The sequence below is a fragment of the Rattus rattus genome, chromosome 17, assembly GCF_011064425.1.
Source record: "Rattus rattus isolate New Zealand chromosome 17, Rrattus_CSIRO_v1, whole genome shotgun sequence".
Lineage (NCBI taxonomy): Eukaryota > Metazoa > Chordata > Mammalia > Rodentia > Muridae > Rattus > Rattus rattus.
This window is the reverse complement of record NC_046170.1, coordinates 25,619,552-25,642,412: the sequence shown is the minus strand read 5'-3', so window position 1 is coordinate 25,642,412 and position 22,861 is coordinate 25,619,552. Positions and strand designations below refer to the sequence as shown.

Genomic DNA, 22,861 nt, shown 5'->3' with positions numbered 1-22,861 from the left:
AACGAAAACAGCAAAAAAGAAATCGTGAAAACTTTTTCCCCCAAGACAGCCTCTGAAACTGACTATAATGAGATATTTATCATTCAACTTTTGGGCATCCTTCTGCTTCTGTCTCAGGAGTGTAGTGATCACAAGCATAGGTGATCACAGGCATGCATCACCATACTAGGGCTTTGGGGAATTTTGTTTTTGAGACAGGGTCCCATATAGTCCAGGTTTGTCCTAAACATACTACGTAGCGGGTTGGGGATTTGGCTCAGTGGTAGAGCGCTTGCCTAGGAAGCTCAAGGCCCCTGGGTTCGGTCCCCAGCTCAAAAAAAGAACAAAAAAAAAAAAAAAAAAAAAAATACTACGTAGCCTAAACTGGCCTTTATTGATCAGAAGTACAGGCCACCACAAGCTCAAACTCTTGAATTTGCATCTTGAAAAATTACTTGATGTCACTGTTTGCCGTGACTTAATCTGTATCCATTCAAAAAGTCAGTGTCCAAGTAGCTTTCTAAACACTAATGCTGTGTGAACGCAGGGGAGTTTTCCAAGGAAAGACACCGATGGTAGATTTAAAAGGACACGGGTAAATTTCCTATACTGATGAATGAGAATGGAAATGAAGAAAGTCCCACAAACCAAGAAAGCAGCTATCTGAAGCTTGAGGGTATGAAACCTAACAGGAGGCTCACATGCCTCAACAATACACAAGTGCCCAGGTGTTCACTGTAGGGCTAGGTAGGCCACATCCGATTATGAAGAGCTCTGAATGCTGCAGGCTACAAGGTTTAGTTTCTCCCTACAGTGACTAAAGGAGGCAATTTTAGCTAGTGATTTTCTGGTGGGAATTATCCATGTAGCAGCGTCAGAGGACTGAGCGAGGCTCTCCTTGTAAGTATGGCAGGTTTGCCTTGCTTGCAAGCGACCCAGCTGGACTCCATGGCCCTTTCTCCAGCCAGTACATGGAAGCGATCGATGGCCCCTACAGGGCCTTGGCGTTCTGTCGCAAGGGAAGGGTGTGGAGTAGGCGCCGCACACAAGGTTAGATCAACCTGACCCGCGCTGGCCGCAGGATGGCTGGGCAACAGACAGGCAGCTGACCAAGTCCATCGGACCTAACGCGGCAGGAGGTTTCGAGGCCATGCCCGGAGATCGCAGGTAGGCACAGCCGGGCCTGCTCCCCAGCCCACAGGCCCCAGTGCACAGGGGCCGAAGGCTCAGAGTCGCGCCAGGCTCTGGCTGCGGCCGAACTCGGCGGCCCCTCACGCCGGTCAGGCCGAAGCCCCGAGCTGAAAGGCCTCACCTCGCGCGGGCGGCCGGCTCTTCGGAGTCTCGGCGGCTCAGCCCACCGTCTCCCAGCCCAGGCCACGGGCGCTGCCGCCATCCTCTCGCGTCAGCGTGGTGGCGTCATTACTGCGCGCGCCTGACGCCAAAACAAACTTGGGCGGCCACGGGGAGGAAGAGAGGCGGAGCTTCCAGACGCGGACGCGGTGGGCGTCCTCTGAGTGCCTGCCAATCAATGTCTTTGGGGCCGCGAAGGGCTCTTTTTTCTAGGGGTGGGTTTATTTGCGGCTCGACACCGCTGGGGAACAGCTTGTGGGAGGGAAGGGTTCTGGGAAAGGTAATGACGGAAAGAAATGGAAAAAAATGTCAAAATTCTAGAAATGAAGGGGCTCTTGAAGGGAAAGAGAGTACGTCGGCACGCCCGGGCTAATTTGTTTTTAATTTATCGATGCAAAAAATTACGAGACCACAAGAAAAGATTGTTACCAAGCTGGACACGGTGGCACATGACTTTAATCCCAGCACTCAGGCAGGAGGATCCTTGAGTTCCAGGCCAGTGTAGTCTACAGAACTAGTTCCAGGACAGTCAGGTCTACACAGAGAAACCGGTCTGAAAAGATAAAGATTCTTAAAAAAAAAAAGAAAGAAAGAAATCATTTGTTTTGCATGTTAAAGCTTTAACAATATTTTGTCTTTCAAAAAAAGTAAAAGTTGTTTCTAAATCTAGTATGTTAGTACTTTTAGCCTGTAATCCTAGTACTTTGGAAGCAGCAGCAAGAAAGACTTTGAGGCTAGCCTGGTGTATATACTAAGGTCCTATCTCAATAAACAATTTATCAGTGTGTTCCCACATTCCTCTAATGCCGGCACTCAGGAATCTAAGGGGATATTGCAGGGAGAGGTCAAAAACAGCAAGGTTAAAGGAGTTCTAGGTTTTCTTGGGATACAGATTAAGACCATATCTCAAAATAGCAACAATGAAATTTGTTTCCCAAAGGGTAATGGAATTACTAAAAACATGGACTTTAACCCAGCATAGTGAGCTGTGGGAAGCAGAGGCAGATGAACTTCTGAGTTCAAAGCCAGTATGGTCTGTCTACAGAAACAGAATACCCTGGGCTGCTGCACAGGAAGACAAGGAAAGAAATAATTTGTTTTGCATGTTAAAGCTTTAACAATATTTTGTCTTTCAAAAAATGTAAGAGTTGTTTCAAAAACAGCATGCTTAAAAATAGCATGGGAGGGGTTGGGGATTTGGCTCAGTGGTAGAGCGCTTGCCTAGGAAGCACAAGGTCCTGGGTTCGATCCCCAGCCCCGAAAAATAGAAAAAAAAAAAAAAGAAAAAAAAAAAATAGCATGGGAAGGAGTGATACCAAGAGGGGAGCTTCCCCTTCTTGAAAGAAATAGGGAAGGTGGAATAGGAGGAGGACTTGTGTGACAGATTACTGGGAGGAGAGGAAGGGCTGATAAGTTAATATTGTGTTGTAAAGTGAATAAATAAATAAATTTAATAACAACAACAACAACAACAACAAAAAAGGAGCACTGATTTTAGGGCCAAATCTGGGCTCCAATCTCAGCTCTGACATTTCCCCAGCTATATGAATTCTTGGGGAAGATGTCACCCTCAAGCCTTGCCATATAAACCTTATAATGATTATAAGTATATTAACCTCGGAGGTTGGGGATTTAGCTCAGTGGTAGAGCACTTGCCTAGCAAGCGCAAGGCCCTGGGTTTGGTCCCCAACTCCGAAAAAAAGAAAAGAAAAAAAAAAAGTATATTAACCTCACAATAAAAATAATATAAAATTCCAGAGTCAGAAATCTATATGCTTTCATTTGACAGATATTTGGCAGATAAATATTGTATCCTATATTCAGATGCTGGTTTGGGCTCTAGGGAAAAGCACAAGTGTGCAGGTGTGATGGCAACTGGACCCAGGACACCTGAACAGTAAACTACACTTTGTCCATAGATCTACAGCTGTAGAACACTGGCCATGGTGCTTAGACTTAGGCAGCTGTGCCCAAGCACCAGCATCTTGGCTATCATCCCAGCCCTCTGCTCTAGCTTTGAGATAAAACCCATAAAACCTTTAAGCCCCTGGCCAGAGAGCAAATTCTTCCCCCGCCCATCCTCCCATCTCAGCCCGTGGAAGAGTAGGGAGTTAGGGAGCAAAACATCAGGGCAAAAGTAGGTCACTGTAGGATTGTAATCCCCCACAAGGGCTGGCCAGAGCAGCCACCCATGCTTTCAGAAGCATGCTGTTCCTGGCCATTTACTACGTCTAGAAAACTATCAGGATCTGAAACCCAAGCACATCCCTCCTAACCATACACCCAGGCTAAGGGAGGTGTCCCAAGATGACATGCCCTGGAATCATTTTTAGTACAAGCTCATGTTGACTATAAAATTGTCTATGCTGAAGTTATAGATTCTTTCACTCCTTATTCTCTGCGGCACACTCTTTATTCTTACACTGGGAGCTAGAGACACAAAGAGAACCTTTACCTTTGAGTCCACATTTGGGAATTTTCACTGGGATGTAGGCAGTCATAATCCAGTGTTAGACTGAGAGAAAAAGCCCCAGCTCTGTGTAATCTAGAGACACTTTCAATTCAGTTTCTATTCAGTTACAGAGTACTTCCTGGAAGAGGTGAGAACAACCAAGAAACATCTGTTTCTTGTTGAACATGAAGAACTAGGGAAAATATTACAACAATAACAACAAAATAAATGTGAGCTGGACATGGTGGTCAATGCCTTTAATCCCAGCACTCAGGAGGCAAAAGTAGGCAAATCTCTGTGTCTACAAATAAAGTTCCTGGACAGGCTACACACACACACACACAATGAAAAAAATGCCAAAAATATATAGCCAGCACGTTAGTGACCAAGCATTGTGACCCGATTCAATTCCCAAGATCTGTATATAGTTGAAGGAGAGAATTGATTCCTGACCTCTACATGTGCACTGTGGCACATCCACAAGCACCCTCACTCATACCTACACAACAATAAATGTATTTTATAAAACAGATGTACAGGTCTAGCAAGGTGCTATACAACCTTAGGTCTGGTATTCAGGAGATAGAAGTGGGCAGATCTTTATGTATTTGAGGCCAGCTTGGTCTATGAAGTGGTCCAGGACAGCCAGGACCGTGGAGAGCCTTTTGGGGCCACTTGCTTCTAAACACTTGGGCAGGAATTTGGCCAGGACCAAGAAAGCTCAAGGCAGGAATCTACTTTGAGCCAGGACTCAGGAAATAGGCCCAGATTAAGAACATTTACATTTGAGTTAATGCAAAGCTCAGAGCCGGTCAGTGGAAACGTGTGAGGCAGTCTTTTTGTCTTGGTCTTTCTGACTAAGCCCCTAGAAAGGTGTTTACAGGATTTTGTTTATTGTCTTGCGTGTTCCTTGACCCAGACCAGATCTTATCATTTTGCATGTACTTAAAGTGGTAGTACTTAAAAGCTGACTGGAAAATAAAAGACCCGTTTCAGCCTCAGAACTGGCTGGAGTCATGTTATAATGTTGTCTAATTGTCTTTTTTCTTTTTAATCCTCACTCCTGCCCTGAAGAACCTGTTGACTGACTGAGCTGGCTTGGTCACAGGACTACCAAGTGAGACCCCCCCCAAAAAATATACAACTCAAAGAATGGAAACGCCATCATTCTTTTCTTTTTTTTTTTTTTTTTTTTTTTCCGGAGCTGGGGACTGAACCAGGGCCTTGCGCTTGCCTAGGCAAGCGCTCTACCACTGAGTTAATCCCCAACTCCTCCATCATTCTTTTAACAAGTTTCTGGTGGCCAAAGGCAGCAGATTCAGGATTTTGTTTTTCTCTGAAATGTCTCCTTTAGAAATATGTGGTGATGTGTTCGATCCCCAGCTCCAAAAAAAAGAAAAGAAAAAAAAAAATATGTTGTGAGCAACTACTGGTTGATAGAAGTGGAGATAAAAGTCTGGGTCAATGAAGGGCTGGGGGCTGGAGGCTGGAGGGATGGCTCAGGGGTTAAGAGCACTGACTGCTCTTTCAGAGGTCCTGAGTTCAATTCCCAGCAACCACATGGTGGCTCGTAACCATCTGTAATGGGATCCAATGCCCTCTTCTGGTGTGTTTGAAGAGAAGGGGTAAAAAGTGGGGGGTAGGGGGGTTTGCTGGAGAGATGGTTCAGAGGTTAAGAGCACTTGTTGCTCTTAGAGAACCCCAGCATCCATGTGGTAGCTCACAAACTTCTATAACTTCGATCCCAGGAGATGTGGCATCCTCCTCTGAGCCCTGAGGGCATCAGGCATGTGGTGTTCATAAATGAATGCAGGCAAAAGTCATGCATATAAAATAAATACATCCAAATACAAATTTGAAAAATATCTAGATCAGTGAAATAAAGGGACAAGGGTAGAGTGAGTCAGGGTAGAGAGAACAGTGGCTCATGGGAGGATCTGAGTCAGCCATGGTGGGAAGTGTTTAAGAAACTGAGGGAAGGGGTTGGGGATTTAGCTCAGTGGTAGAGCACTTGCCTAGGAAGCGCAAGGCCCTGGGTTCGGTCCCCAGCTCCAGAAAAAAAAAAAAAAAAAAAAGAATTCCTATGGGGAGGTGAGAGGATAACTTGGAGTCAGATGTCTCCCATATAAGATTTAATGGCACGTATATTTACTCGCTGAGTACTGAGCCATCTCATTGGCCTGCTCTGTGTGTGTGTGTGTGTGTGTGTGTGTGTGTGTGTGTGTGTGTGTGTGTGTGTGTGTGTGTGTGAATATGTATGAGTGGGAGTGTGTGTACCAATGTCAACTTTGGGCATCATTCCTCAAGTGCTATCTACCTTGCTTTTTGAGATGGGCTCTCTTTCTCAGTGGCCTGGAGCTTACTGTTTAGGCTAGGCTGGCTGTCCAGGAAGTCCCAGAGATCCCGTTGTTTCTGCCTTCCCAGGGTTGGGACTACAAGTGCATGCCACCATTCTTTTTACATAGGGGGGTTGGGGATTTAGCTCAGTGGTAGAGCGCTTGCCTAGGAAGCGCAAGGCCCTGGGTTCGGTCCCCAGCTCCGGAAAAAAAAAAAAAAAAGAATCTGTTTTACATAGGTCCTGGGGGCCAAACTAAGGTCTTTATGCTTGTGTGGCAAGCATGCTGGGCGAGCTCCCAGCTATTCTGAACCACTGATAAGGCTGCCCTCCATATGTGCTACCACCTCCCATGTGCTACCTCACTTCTCTGAGACGTCCCATCCTCAAGGACTGGGTAGGCAATGCTGGTTCTTCAGAAATGGCTTATGCCGGCCAGACCTTGTAGGTAAGAGGGAAGGAGCTTAACACAAGCATCAGTTTCTCAACTCAGAAAGTAGAGGGAGCCAAGAGTAGAAGCCCATGAGGAGGCCATTACAATGTCTACAAAAGTCCTAATTTTTAAGGCTAGGAATGGCAGCATATATTTGTAGTTCTCGCACCTATGAAGAGGAGGCAGGAGGATCACTCCAAGTTTGAGGTCAGCCTGTTCTAGGCTAGCCAGAGCTACATAGGAAGTCCCTATCTTTTCTTTTAAGATTTATTTATTTTATTTATACTAAGTACACTGGAGCTGTCTTCAGATGTACCAGAAGAGGGCATCAGATCTCATTACAGATGGTTACGAGCCACCATGTGGTTGCTGGGAATTGAATTTGAGACCTCTGGAAGAGCAGTCAGTGCTCTTAACCACTGAGCCATCTCTCCAGCCCCAAAGACCCTATCTTAAAAAGAAGAGGAGGAAGAGGAGGAGGAGGAGAAAAAGAAGACAGAGTGTTAACCTTTGTTCTTCCTGCCCCACACCACACAATCTTTCACATGGTTGCTCCCACAATACCTTCTTGAATCATATCATTTCCTCACTGCAAACCCCAGAGAGCAAACCTGTGCAGAGCAGAAGCCGGAGCACCCTCTTTATGACCTCAGCTTACAGGGACTTCTGGATAGGCGTCTAGGTGGACAGTCCAGACCTCAGAAGACTGAGCACTGAGTGTGAGGGCATGTATTGAAGGCTGAAGTGATAGTTTAGTAGAGGAAAAAGCAGATGACACATCAGGAAGCTGAAAGGAACCTAAGAAAGGCCTTCCCTGACCACCAGGGGGGGGGGAGTAGTTGAGGGTATGAGTCTGAGATGGAGAACTCTCACCCCAGGACCTCACTGTAGTCCCCTGCCACCACCACTGCATTTCTGCCAGGTTGGGAAGGGCAGAGAAGGGTTGTGCATTCTGGCAGATCTTGGGTCTCTACCAGAGCTCTTGGGACCCAGAGTACTCTTGGGACCTATAGCGTAATGGAAAGCAACCTCAATGCTGCCATCACAAAGTGAATGTTTGTAAGGATGATTGAGTCCCTTGTGGAGGTCCTGAGGCACACACATTTCATGCTGAGATCAGTTTCTGGGGGGTGGAGGGTGTCCCTGCTTTAGCCAGGAGGGCCACAGCCAGGAGAAAGGAACCAACTTGTTGTAAATATAAATACCTTTAATGAAAAGTGTGCATATTCTGCAGAGCTCACATGGCAGCCACTCACTGCATGCAGTGATAGGAGGCAAGGGCACTGTTGGCTGGCCAACCAGACTGTTTAGGCCAGAGGCCCCAGGAGGCAGGCAAGCGCCAGAGCAGCAGCGAGCAACGCAGGGGCTGGGGCTGGAGCCAGGGCAGGAGCTGTGGCCCGTAGGGTCTCCTGGTTGGTCTCTGGGCCAGCAATCCGCTCCCGAACACTCACAGGAGCACCACAGAGGATGTGCAAGTTATCTGGGTGTGGGGCACGGCGAGCTTCTTGCTGCAGTGACTCCCACACTGCAGCAGCCTCCTCTGGGCAGCCTGACAGGACCCGAGAGGCACAGGCGTGGAAGTCATTCCAGGATCTGTTACAAAATGAGGTTAGGGGAGTTAGAGCACAAAGATTTGGACTGGGAAGAGATTCAGGGCTCTGAGGTGGTGGAACGGTAAGCACAGATTGGGTCGATGCCTCCCACCGACCCATTACTTCCCACCTGCTGGTACCTGCAGGACCCATTACCTCCCACCTGCTGGTACCTGCAGACGGTCTGTAGCTCGCCTCCTCGGCCCATGCCATCCCCCAGGCGGATGAGACATTCAGCAAAGCCTTGGTATATGGTCTCACAGCGGTTTGGGCCCTCAGAGGCCACTGCTGGGTGGGGTACAGATTAGGAGTGGGTTGGGAATGGAGAATGGTTAACAGTGTGAGCTAGAGTCCATTTGTCAGGACCTTGTTTACCTGATACTGCCCTGGAGACATGACTCAGCGTGAAAGAGGTGCCCCCAGGGAACTTCAGGGTAGCTGGAGATCACTTGTCTTAACTCTCAAGGTAGGATTTGGACTGTGGTGTACATGGACGTGCGAGATATGGGAACAGAAAGGGAGTGTTGGGTCCCAGCGCTTAGTTCCTTCTCTAGTTCCTGAGACTCTAGGTCAAAGACAGGGATTCAGGGGTGTAGGGTCCAGAAGCATGAGGTCATGGGCAGAAGGCAGTCATCCTAGTCTTCATGTGCTTCACCTGGCCCTTTCACTGCCTCTCTAAAGACATGTGTGTCTGCTGAAGCCGAGCAGGCAGAGTGGGGATCAAAGCCAGCCAGCCACTCTAAGCTCAGGAATCCATGGCCTAAGCTCTACTAGGGGGTCACATGCTCCCTTTGCCAGAAGAGGGGCTACAGAATTGAAAGGTTCTTCCCAGACAAGTGGGCTGTTTGCACAGTACTTTCCCTCCTGAAGCCACTAGCACATTTTCCTAGAGCCCTCAAAGCTGATCTCCAACTCCTTTACTCCCATACCCTATACCCAGTCTGGCTAGGACCTCTGAGGTTTGTAGCCTGGGCCCAGGATGCTCACACTCACCGAGTGGCAGTAGCAGCAACAGTGTCAGGGCACAGGGTAGCCGCTGACAGCGGCGGCGCCAGTGGCAGTGGCAGCAGTAGCACATCATCCCTGGCTGTAAGCCTAGTGCAGAAGCTAGAGGCTTGGAGAGCTGCCTGTGGACCCGGCCCCCAGAGGAAGGGATTCTGATTGGATGGGAGCTGGAGGCGGAGCATCTTCCCAGCTGTCAGCCCCACCTCTAGCATCCAGAATAGGCAGAGGAGCAAGAAGGAACCCCAGAGGGTAAAACTGCCAGGAGAGGAGGCAAGGTGATGTTGAGCTGGCTCTAGGAGCTTCGCCTGAATGTGACAGAAGTGTGGGTAGGGAGTGTATCAGATGAGAATGAGTGCCAGGGACCCCAGGGTGGGTTGATTTAGACAGACCTCCCCAAAGGGAGGAAAGAAAAGTCACATCAGAGACAGACTAAACCACACACATACTTTCTTTTATTCCAAAAGCCTTTAATTGAATTTCTCAATGTTTTTCAAAAACAAAAAGATCCAAATTAGAGGTAAAAAGGAACATGGAAAATTCAACTCAAGTGGTGTCACGATCTTGGGGTCATGCTTCAGGCATGGCAGGACCCAAGAAGGCACAATACCTGCCCTGGGCCCAGCCTAACCCTGCTGGTTACCACAATCAGTAGACCACTGCCAGTGTGCCCGGCTGCTTACCTCCCTCCAAACACCAGAGATGAAGGCCTGAGCAGGAAAACAGCAGACACGGCCCTGCCTTGACCTAAACCTGCCAACTGGCCTTCAGTGTCACCCCATCCCTGTTTAAATGGCTAAGGGAGGCTAGGGGTCACAAGGCCGTGTAACATTAGGCTGAGGCGGCGGGCAGCTTTGCCAAGTGAGTTGTGTGGATCAGCCTGCAGGAACTGGAAGAGCTTCTGGCGCACCTGAGCCATGACAGAGCCCATGTGGTCTCGAGTGATGGGATCGCTGTGGTCCAGGTGCATCACAGCCTCTTCCAAGTAGCTGGGGATAGGGGAAAAGGCAGGCTATAGCTGGATGCCAGCAGAAAGGAGTGCCCCCTGGTGGCACTAAAGCCCAGAGGAATAATGAAAAAGAAACTTTCTAAGCCTCATATGGGAACTGGTGGAGAATATAGGTAGAAAAATTAGGGCTGGGAGCAGGTAAGAGTGAGTTGTCTGCTATGAACTGTTTGTTATCTATCCCTACCTCTAGGCTCATCTTCTGGTCCCTGACTGACTGCCCCACTCACCTGAGCTTGAGGTCACTTCTAGTTCCAAGGTCAGATGCTAGCTGCTGGATTAGGGAAAGGAGAACGGGCTGGGACAGTGGACAGGGCGGCTGCCCAAAAACCTGGGCTGGGTCCACAGTTTCACACACATACAGCACCAGGTTGAGATCAGCAGCAGTCAGAGCCTGGGAGTAGAACAAGACAGCATGCTAATTTATACCTAATACGAGGGGGGAATGCTTTCTTATCTGAGGTGTATGGCCTATGGCCAGAAGACCAAAGTTGGATTCTGAGTTCCAAAAGTGATGTTCAGAAACTCTGATGGGGCTGTATGGCTACTTTAGAAAATCAGATTACAAAGTTTTCCTCAGAAAAAGTGGGTTAAGGTAGAAGAAAAGTGGTCTAGCATGAAGGAACGATAGGGGCAACGGATTGGAGAGCCAAAAAGTATCAACGAGCCTGATGGACAGCCCAAACACTGCTGGGGAAGCGGGCAAATGGTATGTGCACCTTGTCTGGACACAGCTTTGCCAAGTGCTACTCACTTACTAAGCCTGACACTGTCATACCTGCTGGAAGGCCTGATTGAGGTGGCCCTGCTGCAGTAACTGCAAGATATGGGCTTGTTGGGCCTGGCAGTCAAGGTGGGCAGAGGGGACAGGTGTGCCAGCAGCTGAGCGCATAGCCTGCATGATGCTGGAAGTGACAGTGGCCTGCTGCTCCTTCAATGCCACACTCACTTCACCCTTGACAATGCGTTGTACTTGTGCTAAGATTGATTCCTGCAAGCTGCAAAGGGAAATGAGCCAGTGAGGTGGACAGGAAGAACGCTCTAGCCCTTACTAACCTACCACCGCACCCAGAGCTCTGCCCACACACCTGCCCACAGCCACATGCAGCTGGTGTTGCACCTCGGCCCGAACACTGCTAGACACAGTGGCCGCCATCTGCTCAGTGGCATTCTGCAGTGTGCTGACCAGGCCCCGAAGCTGGGCCAACACAGGCTCCCTAGCTTCTTGTTCACGTGCCTTTCGGCTCTTCATGTGACTCTCCAGCTGCTGCAAATCTAAAGGGTACCAATGGGGACCACAGAAGGGGTCAGAGCAGAGTACAGCTACTCCTACTCTGTTGGGTTTTATGGTGGACAACACTCACATTCCTGTGTGCCCAGCCTGAAGCTGTCATTGATTTGCTGGAACATAGCCTGACAACTCTTCTCAAAAGCCGGCAGCACCACACTCTGGAAGGCTTCTCGGTAGGCAGCCTGCATTGGTCCCTGTAGCGTGTCTGCAGCTGCGCGGGCAATGGCATCTGTTAAGTTCTAGAATATAGGAAGGGGTCAAGTTGAAAGCCCGAGTCCAACCTGGCTTGTCTAGCCACACTTCCCCCATCCTGGACCCTACATCACCTTGGACTTGAGTAGCTTAGAGATATTCTCTTTCATGCTGCCTTCCACAGCTGTAAGCTTGGTAGCCACTGAGTTGCTTAGTTGGCCTGCCACAGGCTCCAGACTTCTGGAGACACCTTGGAGAGACAGGCGGATGGAACCATCAGTCTGAAAGTGCCCTACACCCACCTGGCCCAGTGGAAAGAAACCTCATGGAAAACTCACATGGAGGGACTGTTTTCTTGATTTCATCCCTTATGCTGCGCTCTAGCCGCCCAGCCACAGCTGAAGACAGAGCCTGGGATAGCTGCTGTGTCAGCTGCTCCTGCAGCTGCCCACCCCGTTGCTGCCCCTCAGCCAGTGCCCGCTCCAGTCGCCGTTCTGTGGTGGAGCTAAGGAACAGGCCTACAACAGGACCTACGCCTTTCCTAGGCAAGAATGCTACTGCACCTACTGCCATGCTGTGCCACTACCCCAAGGATACGCTCTTGCTCATGCCGTGTCTCCAGGGCACGTTCTACATGGTCTGTGACAGTGCTCTGAAGACCTTCAAGTTGGGCACAAAGACGCTGTAGCAGCTCTTCTTGGTTGTGCCATAGTTCTGCCAGCTCTCTTTGCTGCTGCCAAATTAGTGCTGGCCAGTCTTCAGGGGGCTCTACCACCTGCCAGAAGCACTGACACCTTACACATCTCCACCCACCAAAAAAAGTAGCTCAAAGTCCCTCCCACCCTTGTGGGATGGGGCCCATGGGTAGAAAGGTGCTCCTTTACATACCTGGTGGTCGGTGAGCCGAGATCCCACAGCTGAATCCCTACATAGGCAAAACAGCATTGCAGGTCACACAGGCAGCTCAGACCACCACCCCTGGCCCCGGTCCAAGAATCCTCCTACCCATCATCCTTCTTGCTTTTCCTCTTGAGCTTAGGTGAAGTCCGAGGGGATCCCTTGGTTTTCCAATCCTTGGCAGGCAGCCGTGGAGTAGGAATTTTGCTGCCAAAACCTCCTGAAGCAGAGGCAAGGCTGGCAACCTCATCGTCATGGTCACTGTGGAAGGAAGGGGAGGAAGGCTGAGTGTCTGCTCACTTGCTTTTCCCTTATTCACTGCTCTCCTTCCTTAGAGGAGAAGCAAGGAACAAGATTGTGCTCACCTTTGCTCAGCACTTGTGTCCTGACTGTCATGTTGCTGCAGCAGGTGATAAGGTGGCCTGTGGAAGGCCAGGCTTTTGTGCTTTTCCTGGAGGCCATTCCTGGGGCTAAGGAAACACATGGACTCAGTAGTGGACAGTCCTAATATAGACGCCCTGCCCGCCCAGGCATATTTCCCCCTTCTAAGCTTCTCACCTTTCTGTTAGTGTGCTACAGGTCTCACGAGTAATGTCAGGTGCTGTAGGCCAGACTTGACTGTCAGAGGTTGCAACTTCCTGGGTCAAGGCTGCTTCCAGTAGGGAAGGGGTACTATGCCTATCCCCATCCCCAGGGCCTCCATCTAGACCAAGCTGAGAACTAAGCTCAGGGCCTTGCCTGGGCCGAGGAGACAGTAGGTGTAGTGCTGAGGCAGCTGAGGCCATGCTGTCTGGCTCAATGAGGCCCTCAGGTACAGAGGAGCCAAAGCCACGGGATAGGGCCTCAGATGCAATTTCAGGGATGTCCTGGGACAGGGCAGTGGATGCTGAGGAGATCACATCAGGAGAACGTGTGCGACTTGGGGAGGCCTGGGGTAGCCCTAATGGTTCCACTTCCTGCAAATCCAAGGATAGTGCAGAAGCACCAGTAGATACCTGAGAAGAGCCAAAGATAGAGGCTTAAGTGCTAAGGGCTCAGGGGCACAAAAATAAGGCACTGGCATCTATAGTAGTAAGACATCATCTAACAGGAAAGGGAGATGCAAGTGGAAAGCAGGGCCACAGTTCGCAAGAGGTGGGGATTGGAGGCTGACGAGATGCCCTCTTGGGAACATGAAAGCCTGCTCTAACCTTTGAGGAAATGTAACACTTCCAAGGCCAAGCAGGGTCAGAAGAAAAATATATAGGAATAGAGTGCTCCAATCTTTTCCATTGCCCTCTACCACTTGCTACCTAGTACTTTATATGCATTCATATTCTCCCCCTATCCCCCAACCCCCACCTACCTGACCAGGTCCCTTGGGAATTAGTTTGTCAGCTGGGCCTGGGAGCAGGCCCGGAAGGAGGCTCCGAGGGCTTGCCTGCAGGCTGCTGCTGCTGCTTATAGTCAGGCTGCCATCTAGCTGCAGTTTGGGGCTCAAGGTCAGTTCCTCAGGTGGCCTACTGGCAGAAAGGCACGGCATTACCAACTGTAATTCGTCACAGTTGGGCACAAGACCCAATTCTGATTTTTATCTTACCTGGGCAAGGAGGGGTCCATGGCTGAGGAGCTGCTCACAGCAGACACAGCTGTTAGAGAGCTGCTGCTGCTACTGCTGCTGCTGCTACTGCTGCTGCTGCTACTGCTGCTGCTACTACTAGGGGATGCAGAGATCTGGCAAGAGCCAGAAAATGAGTGCTAAGGTTAGCTAATGGGACATTACCAGACCTCTCTCCACGAAGGAAGGAAGTACCTGCTGCAGGGAGGCGGTGGGTGTCATGAAAGCATCAGGTGTCATCAACTTAGGCTTGGTCTCACTGCTCAGACTGAGGAAGTCTGCAGGTGCAGGCAGTTCCACAATGCGTCGGAGGTCAGGCTGGGAACCATGAGCAGCTGAAGCTAGCCCCTCAGAGCCTAGTTCGGGTCGAGACTCTCCAAATGCTGTTGGAAAAGCTGCTAAGTCAGATCTCAAGGCCACATCAGTGGAACCAGTCTCCCTTCTGTTCCCTTACTCACTGAAGTCCTCATGAGCAGTGTGGGTAGAGAGTGGGGCCACCACATCAGGGTTCAGCTGTGGCTGGAAGCGGATCTGCACATCTTGGAGTGCCCTAAAGAACAAAGGGGAGAAGAGAATACTCAAAAGGCCAGGGCCAGTAGGGTAGGGGGACATAGGCAGGACACGGCAGGCCTCCCTGACACACTCACTTAGTGTGCACACAAAAGAGCTTGATAAGCACACCAGCTGCAGATTCCAAGGTACCAGCTCCATGGGAACTCTCTGAAAGGACAGTGTGGATCATTAAGGCATTGGCCTGCTCTGTGCATGGACACTTCCCACATACCAACATATAGCCCTTACCCCAGGGCACCTCACCAGTCCCCAGACTGTCACTCTCCTCCTCAGCAGGCAGCACCTCAGTGTGCCGCAGCCGGCAGCGACTCACAACCTGGATGCCAAAGCTCAGCACAGGGTGGGTGAGCAGGAACTCAGAGATGGAACTGAAGCAAGCACGGCCCTCATCCTGGTTCTGCAGCAGCTCCATCACATAGAGGACCTGCATGAGTAACACACTGCTAACTCAACTGAGGCTGTAAGGGCTGTGACTACATCACATAGCCCTGCCCTTCCCAGCAACACCAGCTCTTTCCAATGTATCACCACAGCAGCCTACCTTTCGTTGCACATCACTAAGAATCAAATATTCTGCTGAGAGGTCCAAGCAAACTTTGAGACTGGGAGGCACACTCACTGAACTGAAGATATCTGGGGAGAAGCTAGGAAGCCAAGAAGCAGACCAAGTAAGGCTGAGAATTCAAAGAAACTACATCCCTGGCCTATCTCCCTCATTCTAGTTTACCGAATGGTTTGCAGGCAGGTCCAGGACACTGTGCACCACATCTTCAGCTCTCGATTCTGGTCAGCGCCAGTAATGAGGAACCTCCAGAATGGGACCCTGAGAATCACCAAGGCACTGACTGGTTACCAGCTAGAAGCCCACAGAAAAGCCCACCTACTTGCCTATCCACTCACTCACTCAGGATCCTGCTTCTTATGGTTATCACAGAACAGGAGGCAAGAAAGAGGCCGCCCATCATGAGGTTTCCATTCATGCAGACACCTGCAGGCAGACAGGTGAACAGTCTGAGTGAATGATCTGTCCCTCTTTCTAAATAGGGCAGACACTAGTGTCTTTCAAGTCTTGCCTTACCTTGGCTCATCCTGACCTTCAATATAGATCTGCCAGAACTTGACAAAGCCATCATGGCTTGCGGTAGCCAGCACAGTCCCATCAGGGGAAAGGGCTCCTTCACTTAGGCACTGCAAAGAACCCAAAAAGCTTTGCTTTGCATCCTGACCAGGGGTAAGAACGAGCCCTTCCTCAATGATGATAGTAGTGAACAGGGCCAACCAACAGCGGCCTCATTTCTGTGTGACTGAATGAAGCGGGTAGGTGCTAAAGAGAAAACCAGACTGCAGGGCACAGCTAGATTAGGAATCAATTGTCCAAGTGAGAGCCAGGTTGTCTTCAACATCCCCAAGGGAACACACTGGTAAAGCCCCTGGGGCAGCTGTGGGAATAGGGAAAGGCAGGGAGGCGATATGTTGTAGACCTACCGTGCTATGGCCTTTTACCACGATAAAGCCCTGCTTGATTTGGCTGACATCCACAGGCCATGTGCTGTGGCTGGAGCGAAGCATATCCAAGTCCCACACCTCAGCCTAGGGGTACAGGGAGGTATTTAGTCCATGTGCCCAGTATGGCAGTTCTGATCCTTCCTTCACCAGAGCCAGTCCTCTCACCCGGTCTTCATGCAGCAGGGCCACCGTTGGGCTACTCTCCTCACAACAGTCCTCGCTTTCCTCAGGGATGAAAGGGCACCAGATGATCCTTCGGAAGTGGTTCAGCGGTGTGCCCTCTGGTTGCCGGATATGGACTAAGATCTCTTCTCTGAGTAGAGAGTTAAGGCTACATAGGTAGATGATGATATAACCCTCAGCAGCCCCAGCCCTAGGCCCAGTTCTGCTTTTTCAGCCCCCTTGCCTGGGAATGGATACTGAATTTTGCCCTTAACCAGAGCCAGTCGCCACACAAAGAGATCGCCGGCCTCGTCCAGGCAGGCGAGCTGTGGAGAGTTGAGGTGTGCAAATGCAAGGTCAGCCACACTGCCTGTGAAGCCCTTGAGCAGGGTCCGCTCCGAAGTGCTCACACTGATCACTCGGACCATGGCTGAGCCATTGTTGGCAGCTGGAAGCAGAAAAGCAGAGGATCGTGAACAAGTGCCCCGTCCTTGCTTGCCACTTACTATCACCACAGTCCTGAGTCTGGTTTTCCTGACCAGCTCCCTCAGCCCTGGGACAAACCTCTACTGTACGCTAGCATCTGAGTACGTCTGCATCTCTGGGGTTTGTAGCAGACACTTCCTTCTTGCTCCGTGTTCTTACTTACCCCTGATGGCGTATGCCAAGAAGGAGTTAGACACTGCAATCAGGTTGCCATAGTAGTATTTCTGCTCCCAGTCATACTTGGCTACAGGCTGGATTTTCACCTGAGGGTTCAGAGTAAGGAAGCTGAAGAAGCTGAGGGCTGGAGTAGTTAACAATCCCGAGGACAGGACAGGTCCACAGGTACAAACCTAACACCCACTGACATCTCCCAGAACAGACTTCCTCAGAGGTTTGGGAGTCAACACTGATTTTCTGAAAATAAGGTAGACTCTTTATCAAAGTGGTTCCCATAGGAATTGCCAGCATGCATGAGAAAGAGAGACGCTGAGTGTGCTACTATATAGTACATATGCCACAAAATCCTGGTACTCACCTTGTTGCTCCCTCGCGCCTTGCTGGAAATGCTAGAATCACTGCTGGCCACAATTTCTACCTCCTTGGCCAAAATCCCAATGCACGTGGAGCTGTCATCTCCAGAGAGGCAACTGGAAGAGGTCCATAAACCAAGTAAGTCCCTTGTTCCTCAAAAGGCTCAGTAGAGGGTGCTAAGGTCATAGTGACCTGATGAAGATGTCTAGTCCCAGCTTCCCAGTTCTGCCTGGTTTCCATATACAGTTCCCCTTGCTCACCTCCCTTCTGGCAAATGAGGTTAATCCCATTCTACACTAGGCATCCAGGCCAAGTCTTTAGCCTGTCCTCATATCTTTTCTTAGTATATATTTAGTGAGGTATAGTGCTCTGCCCCAGATCATCCAGAAGAGAGGAAGCAAAGGCTGCTTGCCCATTTGACCTTAATCTTATCTCTATAGCTAAGCAAAATCCGCAAAGATATCATTATCATCATTACTATTTCTCAGGTACTCACATGACCTGCTTTTCCTGCAGATTAATGGGTGGCATGGTCCGTATACCAGGTTTGCTTGTTGAGTTACCATCTCCTGAACTGAGCGGGTCTGGGACCAGGAGCCCATTGAGGTCTCCATTGTAGGCACTGGATGGCCTTTGGCTTTCGACATTGGAGCCTAGGAAAAGAAAACAACACTGTGAAAAGGTTGCTTTGCCTGCCATGAGCTTCTTCTACAACTCTAGACCACAAAGCACTCAGGAGCATTTGTTATGTCCAGTAGGGAGGAGGGCCCTTTGTTCATTCTTCATTCTGTAAGTGTGGTTATATAGCAGGACCAGGGATGAGCATGAGACTCATCTACCTGTGGGAAGGTTACAAACCACCAAGACCTTGGAGCCAGAACCACAGCTCAGTGGTGGCATGTTGCCTGCTTATTTAGTATATGTGAGGCCCTTGGTTTGATCTTTAGCACCAAAGAACAAAACTAGGCCAGTTAATATTTGGGCTAAGAACAACAAACAAACTTGATTTGAAGGAGGGTATGAGGACAATCAAGATATCATAGCAAATTATATCTACAACACACACACATGGGAAATGCTGGGTGTTGTGGCACATGCCTGTAACCTCATCATTTGAGAGGATGAGACAGAAAGACTGTGAGTTCAGGGAGATGCTAGGCTTATGTATGAAATTCAGGCCAGTCTAGACTACATATGAAATCCTGTCCCAAAACAAAACAGAAAGAAGTCAGAGAAATGGCAGTGTTTAAGCAGCAATTGCTGCTCTCAGCACCCACATGGTGGTTCACATCAATCTTTAATTCCAATTCCAAGGGACGTGGTACCTTCTTCTGATCTCCTCAGGCCCCAAGCCCACATGTAGTACACATACATATATGCAGGCAAAACACACAAACAATAGAATAAGTAAATCTACAACAAAACAAAAAAACCAAACAACCCAGAAACAAAACATGGTAAGGGTAGAGGTTGACAATGCCTCTGGGATGAGGCCAGGTTGTTTAGCCTCTCTTTCTATGCAATGAGAGCCAAAGAGGCTCGCCACTCCCTCTCTTTTTTGAGACAGGGTCTTCCTGTGTAGTCAGATGGCTTTTTTTGCTTATGCCTCCTAAGTGTTGGAATTACAAGTACATGCTAGCACACTTGGCTCTACAAGGGTTTTACGTTTTATACATTCAGCTGCAGCCAGTGGACTGACTGTTACAAGGCAGCATACAGAACAGCTGAGAGTCTGTGCGAGATACCAGAACTCAAACACAGTAGGAGTTTGTGGAGAACGGTTCCTAATACAAAGAAAGGAGGGGTCTGACACACTGAATTAGTTAACAAGTCAACTTGGGCAGGTTAAACTCAGAAAGAAAGGCACATGGGGAACTAGACAAAGAAAGAGGAGAGAAGCTATGGGCATGTGGTAGGATGTGGAATTAGGAATGACATTATTTTAGATGTTTGAAATAGCTGGTCCCACTCCTTAATGCTGAGGATTGAGTCCTGGACATCCCTTGCATGCTAGGTGGGTTTCTGTTGTTTGGGGAGAGGAGGTAGGACTAGGGATGAAACTCAGGGCTTTCTTTGCACATGCTAGACAACTGCTCTACCACTAAGCTATGTCTCCATTTATGTAGTTATTTATTTTCTTATTTATTGAAATTGGGCTTCAACATAGAGCCTGAGGTAGCTGACAATTCTCCTGCCTCTGCCTCTGCCTCCCAAGTACTGGGACTATAGTGAATGCCACTATGCCTGGCTTCTGGCTATGTTTCAAAAACTCATTAATTCAGACACATTTCCCAAACTCCAAGCTAGGAAGAAGGTACTTCAGCAGGAAAAAAACAAGTTTTCAGTCATAAAATAGTCTTAGGTCTGATAAGTCCTTCAAGGAAGAGACAAGCAAAAGCTACTTGAAAAGAAAACCACCAGCTGGACAGTAAAGGCAAACACCTTTGATTCCAGCTCTCTGGAGACAGAGAGGCAGGTGGATCTCTGAGTTTGAGGCCAGTTTGGTCTACACAGAGCAAGTTCCAGGACAGCTGGGGCTAAGCAGAGAAACCCTATCTCAAAAACCCCAAACCAACAATAACAAAAAATCAAGTGCCAATCACTAAACAAAGGATTTACCTTTATCTCTCACTAGGACTGGAACCACTCTAGCTGCTCAGGGATAAGCTGGCTACTCTCCCTTCCTAGCAATCTACTGTGAGGATAGACAGGCCTAAGTTATACCGTTAACCATGCCAGGCACAACAAAATCTGTATACAGTACAGTCTGCTCAGCTGATGGTGGGTATCAGAGGCACTAGCCACCTCATGAGTAAAGGAAACACACACTGAAAGCACAAGGTCCAGGAGCCTTAGACAGCAAATGGATTATCTGTGTATTTGTCAGCCAAACCTACTGGAGAGTACTAGTGCCTGTCTTAGCAGTCTGGGTCCCGCCAGCAGGCAAAAAGGCGTGAGAAAAGAATCAGTTCTCAATATGAACATCATAATCACCAGTCAACTACCACAACCTTCAAACATCTCTGAATCACACTGGAACACCTAGTTTTCATACATACTATTTCCTTTTTTGTACTATGTGTCCTCTACATAAGTACTTCGAATACCTTTCCTGGCATTCAATCTCCTGTCTATAGTATCCGACCTGGCCTTAACAGTCTCCTCTCAAACCAGTTCTGTATCTCCCTCACCCTATTTTCCCATTCCCATCACAGTACCCCAACAATCCTCTTTTACAATAACATATTACAATGCTGTTGGCTCTTATCTGTCCTGGGAACTCTCATCTGGCAAGAGTAGCCCCAAGGATACTGGAAGCCCAAGTAAAACTCGGATGAAGTGGGAACATATGGGCTTGCAGACGTTTGGAACCTAATCTAATCAGAGCCAGTCTGTGATCTGCCTTCAATCCAGTAGAAACATGAATTGGGGTTATCCACCTTTTGTCAGAAAATCGGTTTCAGAGAAACATCAGGCCGGGAGTATACACTTTTCGGGGAAAGCCAAGTTGCAGGGTGGGCACAGAGGATCAACAGCATATCACTTAATTCTAGGCCTAGAACTCGCTAAACCGACCCTGCACCAGGCCTCTGAACCATGGCGAGGAGGGACAGCCGGCCAGTACTCAAAACACAGGAGTTTGGAGGCAAGGAAACCAGATGGATTGGGTGGATTCCGAGGAGGGGCCTTACCTTCAGCCAAAACATTTAAGAACAAGGCAGAACGGTCTGACATAGGATGGTAACACCCAGGGGTCTGCGCCATTCTCTGGATATAACCAGGGACCATCCATGACTCCAATTCCTGTCCTCCGCAATCAAACGGGAGGATCCTGAATCTGGCTAAAGGAACCTGCGGCACCCGAAAACGGTTCAGATCCACGCCATACGTCCGCCACTTCGCTAAGAGCCTAACCACCCCATCCCGGCTCACCTCCGGCGGGCCGGTCCAGTTTGAGGATGTCCCGCAGATGCTGCGTGGCGTCCTCAATGTCGATGCTCGCGCAGGAGGCCATGGGCCCAGCCACGAGAGTCCTGCTCGCCGGACGTTAGTTCCTCTACCTCCAAACAGTGTCCAATTTCGCCCAGCCACGACCCCGTTAGAGAGCAGGAGACGACAGAGCACTACACAAAACCTACCCGCAGTTCCCAAACCGCCGCCCGGACTGCGTCCGTGAGCCCTGCCAACCCCACCAACCGCCTCCACTTCCGGTCCCACTGACCTTCGCTCCCGGAACCTACAACTGCAGAAGAAAGGTTCCGAGCTCTGGAAGACCTAGTGCCTATCAGAGGAAGCCTCCACAGGCTGCTTTCTCCCGGCTAGTGGGGAAATTTCACAAGACTGAGGAAGAGCACTGAGTTGCCTAAAATCCTGTCTCCGGGGATCCAACCCAGGTCCTAGCCCATTCCCATAAATTCTGGATAATGAATGGGACAAGAAAGTCAACTTCACCACTCAGGTAGTGACTTTTCAGACCTTAAATAAAGTGAACAGTAAGGGTCTGTTTCCCCTTAGGAGTAAGCAAGACCAAGACATCTGCGAGGTCATAAGCCCCAGGAAATTTAAGGGCAGGGGAGATAGTTTCTACCACAAAACTGTCTACCAACTGTCCCCAGTAACCCCTTGTCTTGTTACTGTCCCCAGTAACACCTTATCCCACACAACTTTTAAGTTAGGAATAAAGAAACCATAGTTTACAAACACCTCTTTATTGCAGACATTAGGCACAGGTACATGGAAGCAGCCGTATTGCAGATTTTATACAGGGTGGAGTAAGAGGCAGCTGGCATTTACCTCTCCCACCCCTACTTCCCCCAATACACAGCAGCTTAGAGATCAATCCCACTGGACTCTCCTGTGTGGTGTCCATGACTATGCTGGTGTAACCAGGCAACCTGGAGCGTTTGCAGAAATCTATTTACTCTCCCCTCATAGTGCAGAATGGCAGGGAGGTGGGAGCTTTCAGGTGTGCCTAGCCAATCCTCAGCCCCAAATCTTGGGCTTGGTTCCAGCTTGCAGTTGCTATTTTGGTAGCTTTATACTATCCAGAGGTCTCAAGGACGAAAAGCTTTATTTGTACTGAGCAAGACCTGTGCCCAGACTAAGAAACAGGGCAGAAACTGCCATAATAGTTAAGACTTCTTGGGATTTGAGGAGAGTATGGGGTGTGTGGGAAGTAAGGAGATGGTGTGTAAATGCCCTGCACAAGTCTTCACACTGATTGTTTCCATAGTGTGGAATTTATACTCCACGCAATGGGGCCTGGCTCCAATATCCCAAGCAGGCAGTACAGCATCTCTTGCTTTGCTTGGGGAATGTAGACATCTGAAAGTCATTTTTTGTGGATATAGAGCAGGCCTCTCCATCTGAGACTTCAACCCAGAGGGTATAAACATGGGAGGTCATATTTGCCAAGGCCTTTGTAGCTGCTACAGAATCATCTGTCCTGCTACTAGACCCGAGTCTAAGAGCAGAGG

The 22,861-nt window shown here is 49.3% G+C and overlaps 3 protein-coding genes across 7 annotated transcripts in view; all 3 read right to left on the bottom strand.

Annotated features, from left to right (window-relative positions):
- Nucleotides 1-1,403, bottom strand: part of Pskh1 (protein serine kinase H1) — a 29,284-nt gene extending 27,881 nt beyond the window's left edge. Inside the window, exon 1 of the mRNA XM_032887707.1 lies at nt 1,292-1,403. The gene's annotated coding sequence lies outside the window, so the exon portion shown is untranslated. The remainder of the gene's footprint in view (nt 1-1,291) is intronic.
- A 6,332-nt stretch (nt 1,404-7,735) lies between these two features.
- On the bottom strand, nt 7,736-9,371 carry Nrn1l (neuritin 1 like). Of its 2 annotated transcripts, none has more exons than XM_032887773.1 (3): nt 9,135-9,371; nt 8,315-8,426; nt 7,736-8,142 (listed from the first exon to the last, which is right to left on the bottom strand). In XM_032887773.1, the coding sequence occupies exons 1-3, from the start codon at nt 9,220-9,222 to the stop codon at nt 7,857-7,859; spliced, it is 486 nt and encodes a 161-aa protein (XP_032743664.1). In that variant the 5' UTR covers nt 9,223-9,371; the 3' UTR covers nt 7,736-7,856. The 2 variants fall into 2 exon arrangements, with proteins under 2 accessions (XP_032743664.1, XP_032743663.1); XM_032887772.1 differs by having other exon boundaries at nt 8,315-8,429; nt 9,135-9,369.
- Nucleotides 9,372-9,576: 205 nt separating this feature from the next.
- Nucleotides 9,577-21,589, bottom strand: Edc4 (enhancer of mRNA decapping 4). Of its 4 annotated transcripts, none has more exons than XM_032887665.1 (29): nt 21,318-21,589; nt 17,881-18,037; nt 17,389-17,500; nt 17,017-17,116; nt 16,626-16,815; nt 16,371-16,518; nt 16,185-16,289; nt 15,778-15,887; nt 15,604-15,687; nt 15,427-15,522; nt 15,241-15,343; nt 14,928-15,123; nt 14,774-14,846; nt 14,585-14,676; nt 14,322-14,509; nt 14,109-14,242; nt 13,875-14,031; nt 13,088-13,524; nt 12,895-12,999; nt 12,638-12,790; nt 12,521-12,557; nt 12,230-12,407; nt 11,971-12,126; nt 11,767-11,882; nt 11,514-11,679; nt 11,238-11,424; nt 10,928-11,147; nt 10,380-10,543; nt 9,577-10,132 (listed from the first exon to the last, which is right to left on the bottom strand). In XM_032887665.1, exons 1-29 carry the CDS (start codon nt 21,397-21,399, stop codon nt 9,940-9,942), a joined length of 4,239 nt encoding a protein of 1,412 aa, XP_032743556.1. In that variant the 5' UTR covers nt 21,400-21,589; the 3' UTR covers nt 9,577-9,939. The 4 variants fall into 4 exon arrangements, with proteins under 4 accessions (XP_032743556.1, XP_032743557.1, XP_032743558.1 ...); XM_032887666.1 differs by having other exon boundaries at nt 13,875-14,028; XM_032887667.1 differs by having other exon boundaries at nt 14,943-15,123.
- Between the last annotated feature and the right edge of the window lie 1,272 nt (nt 21,590-22,861).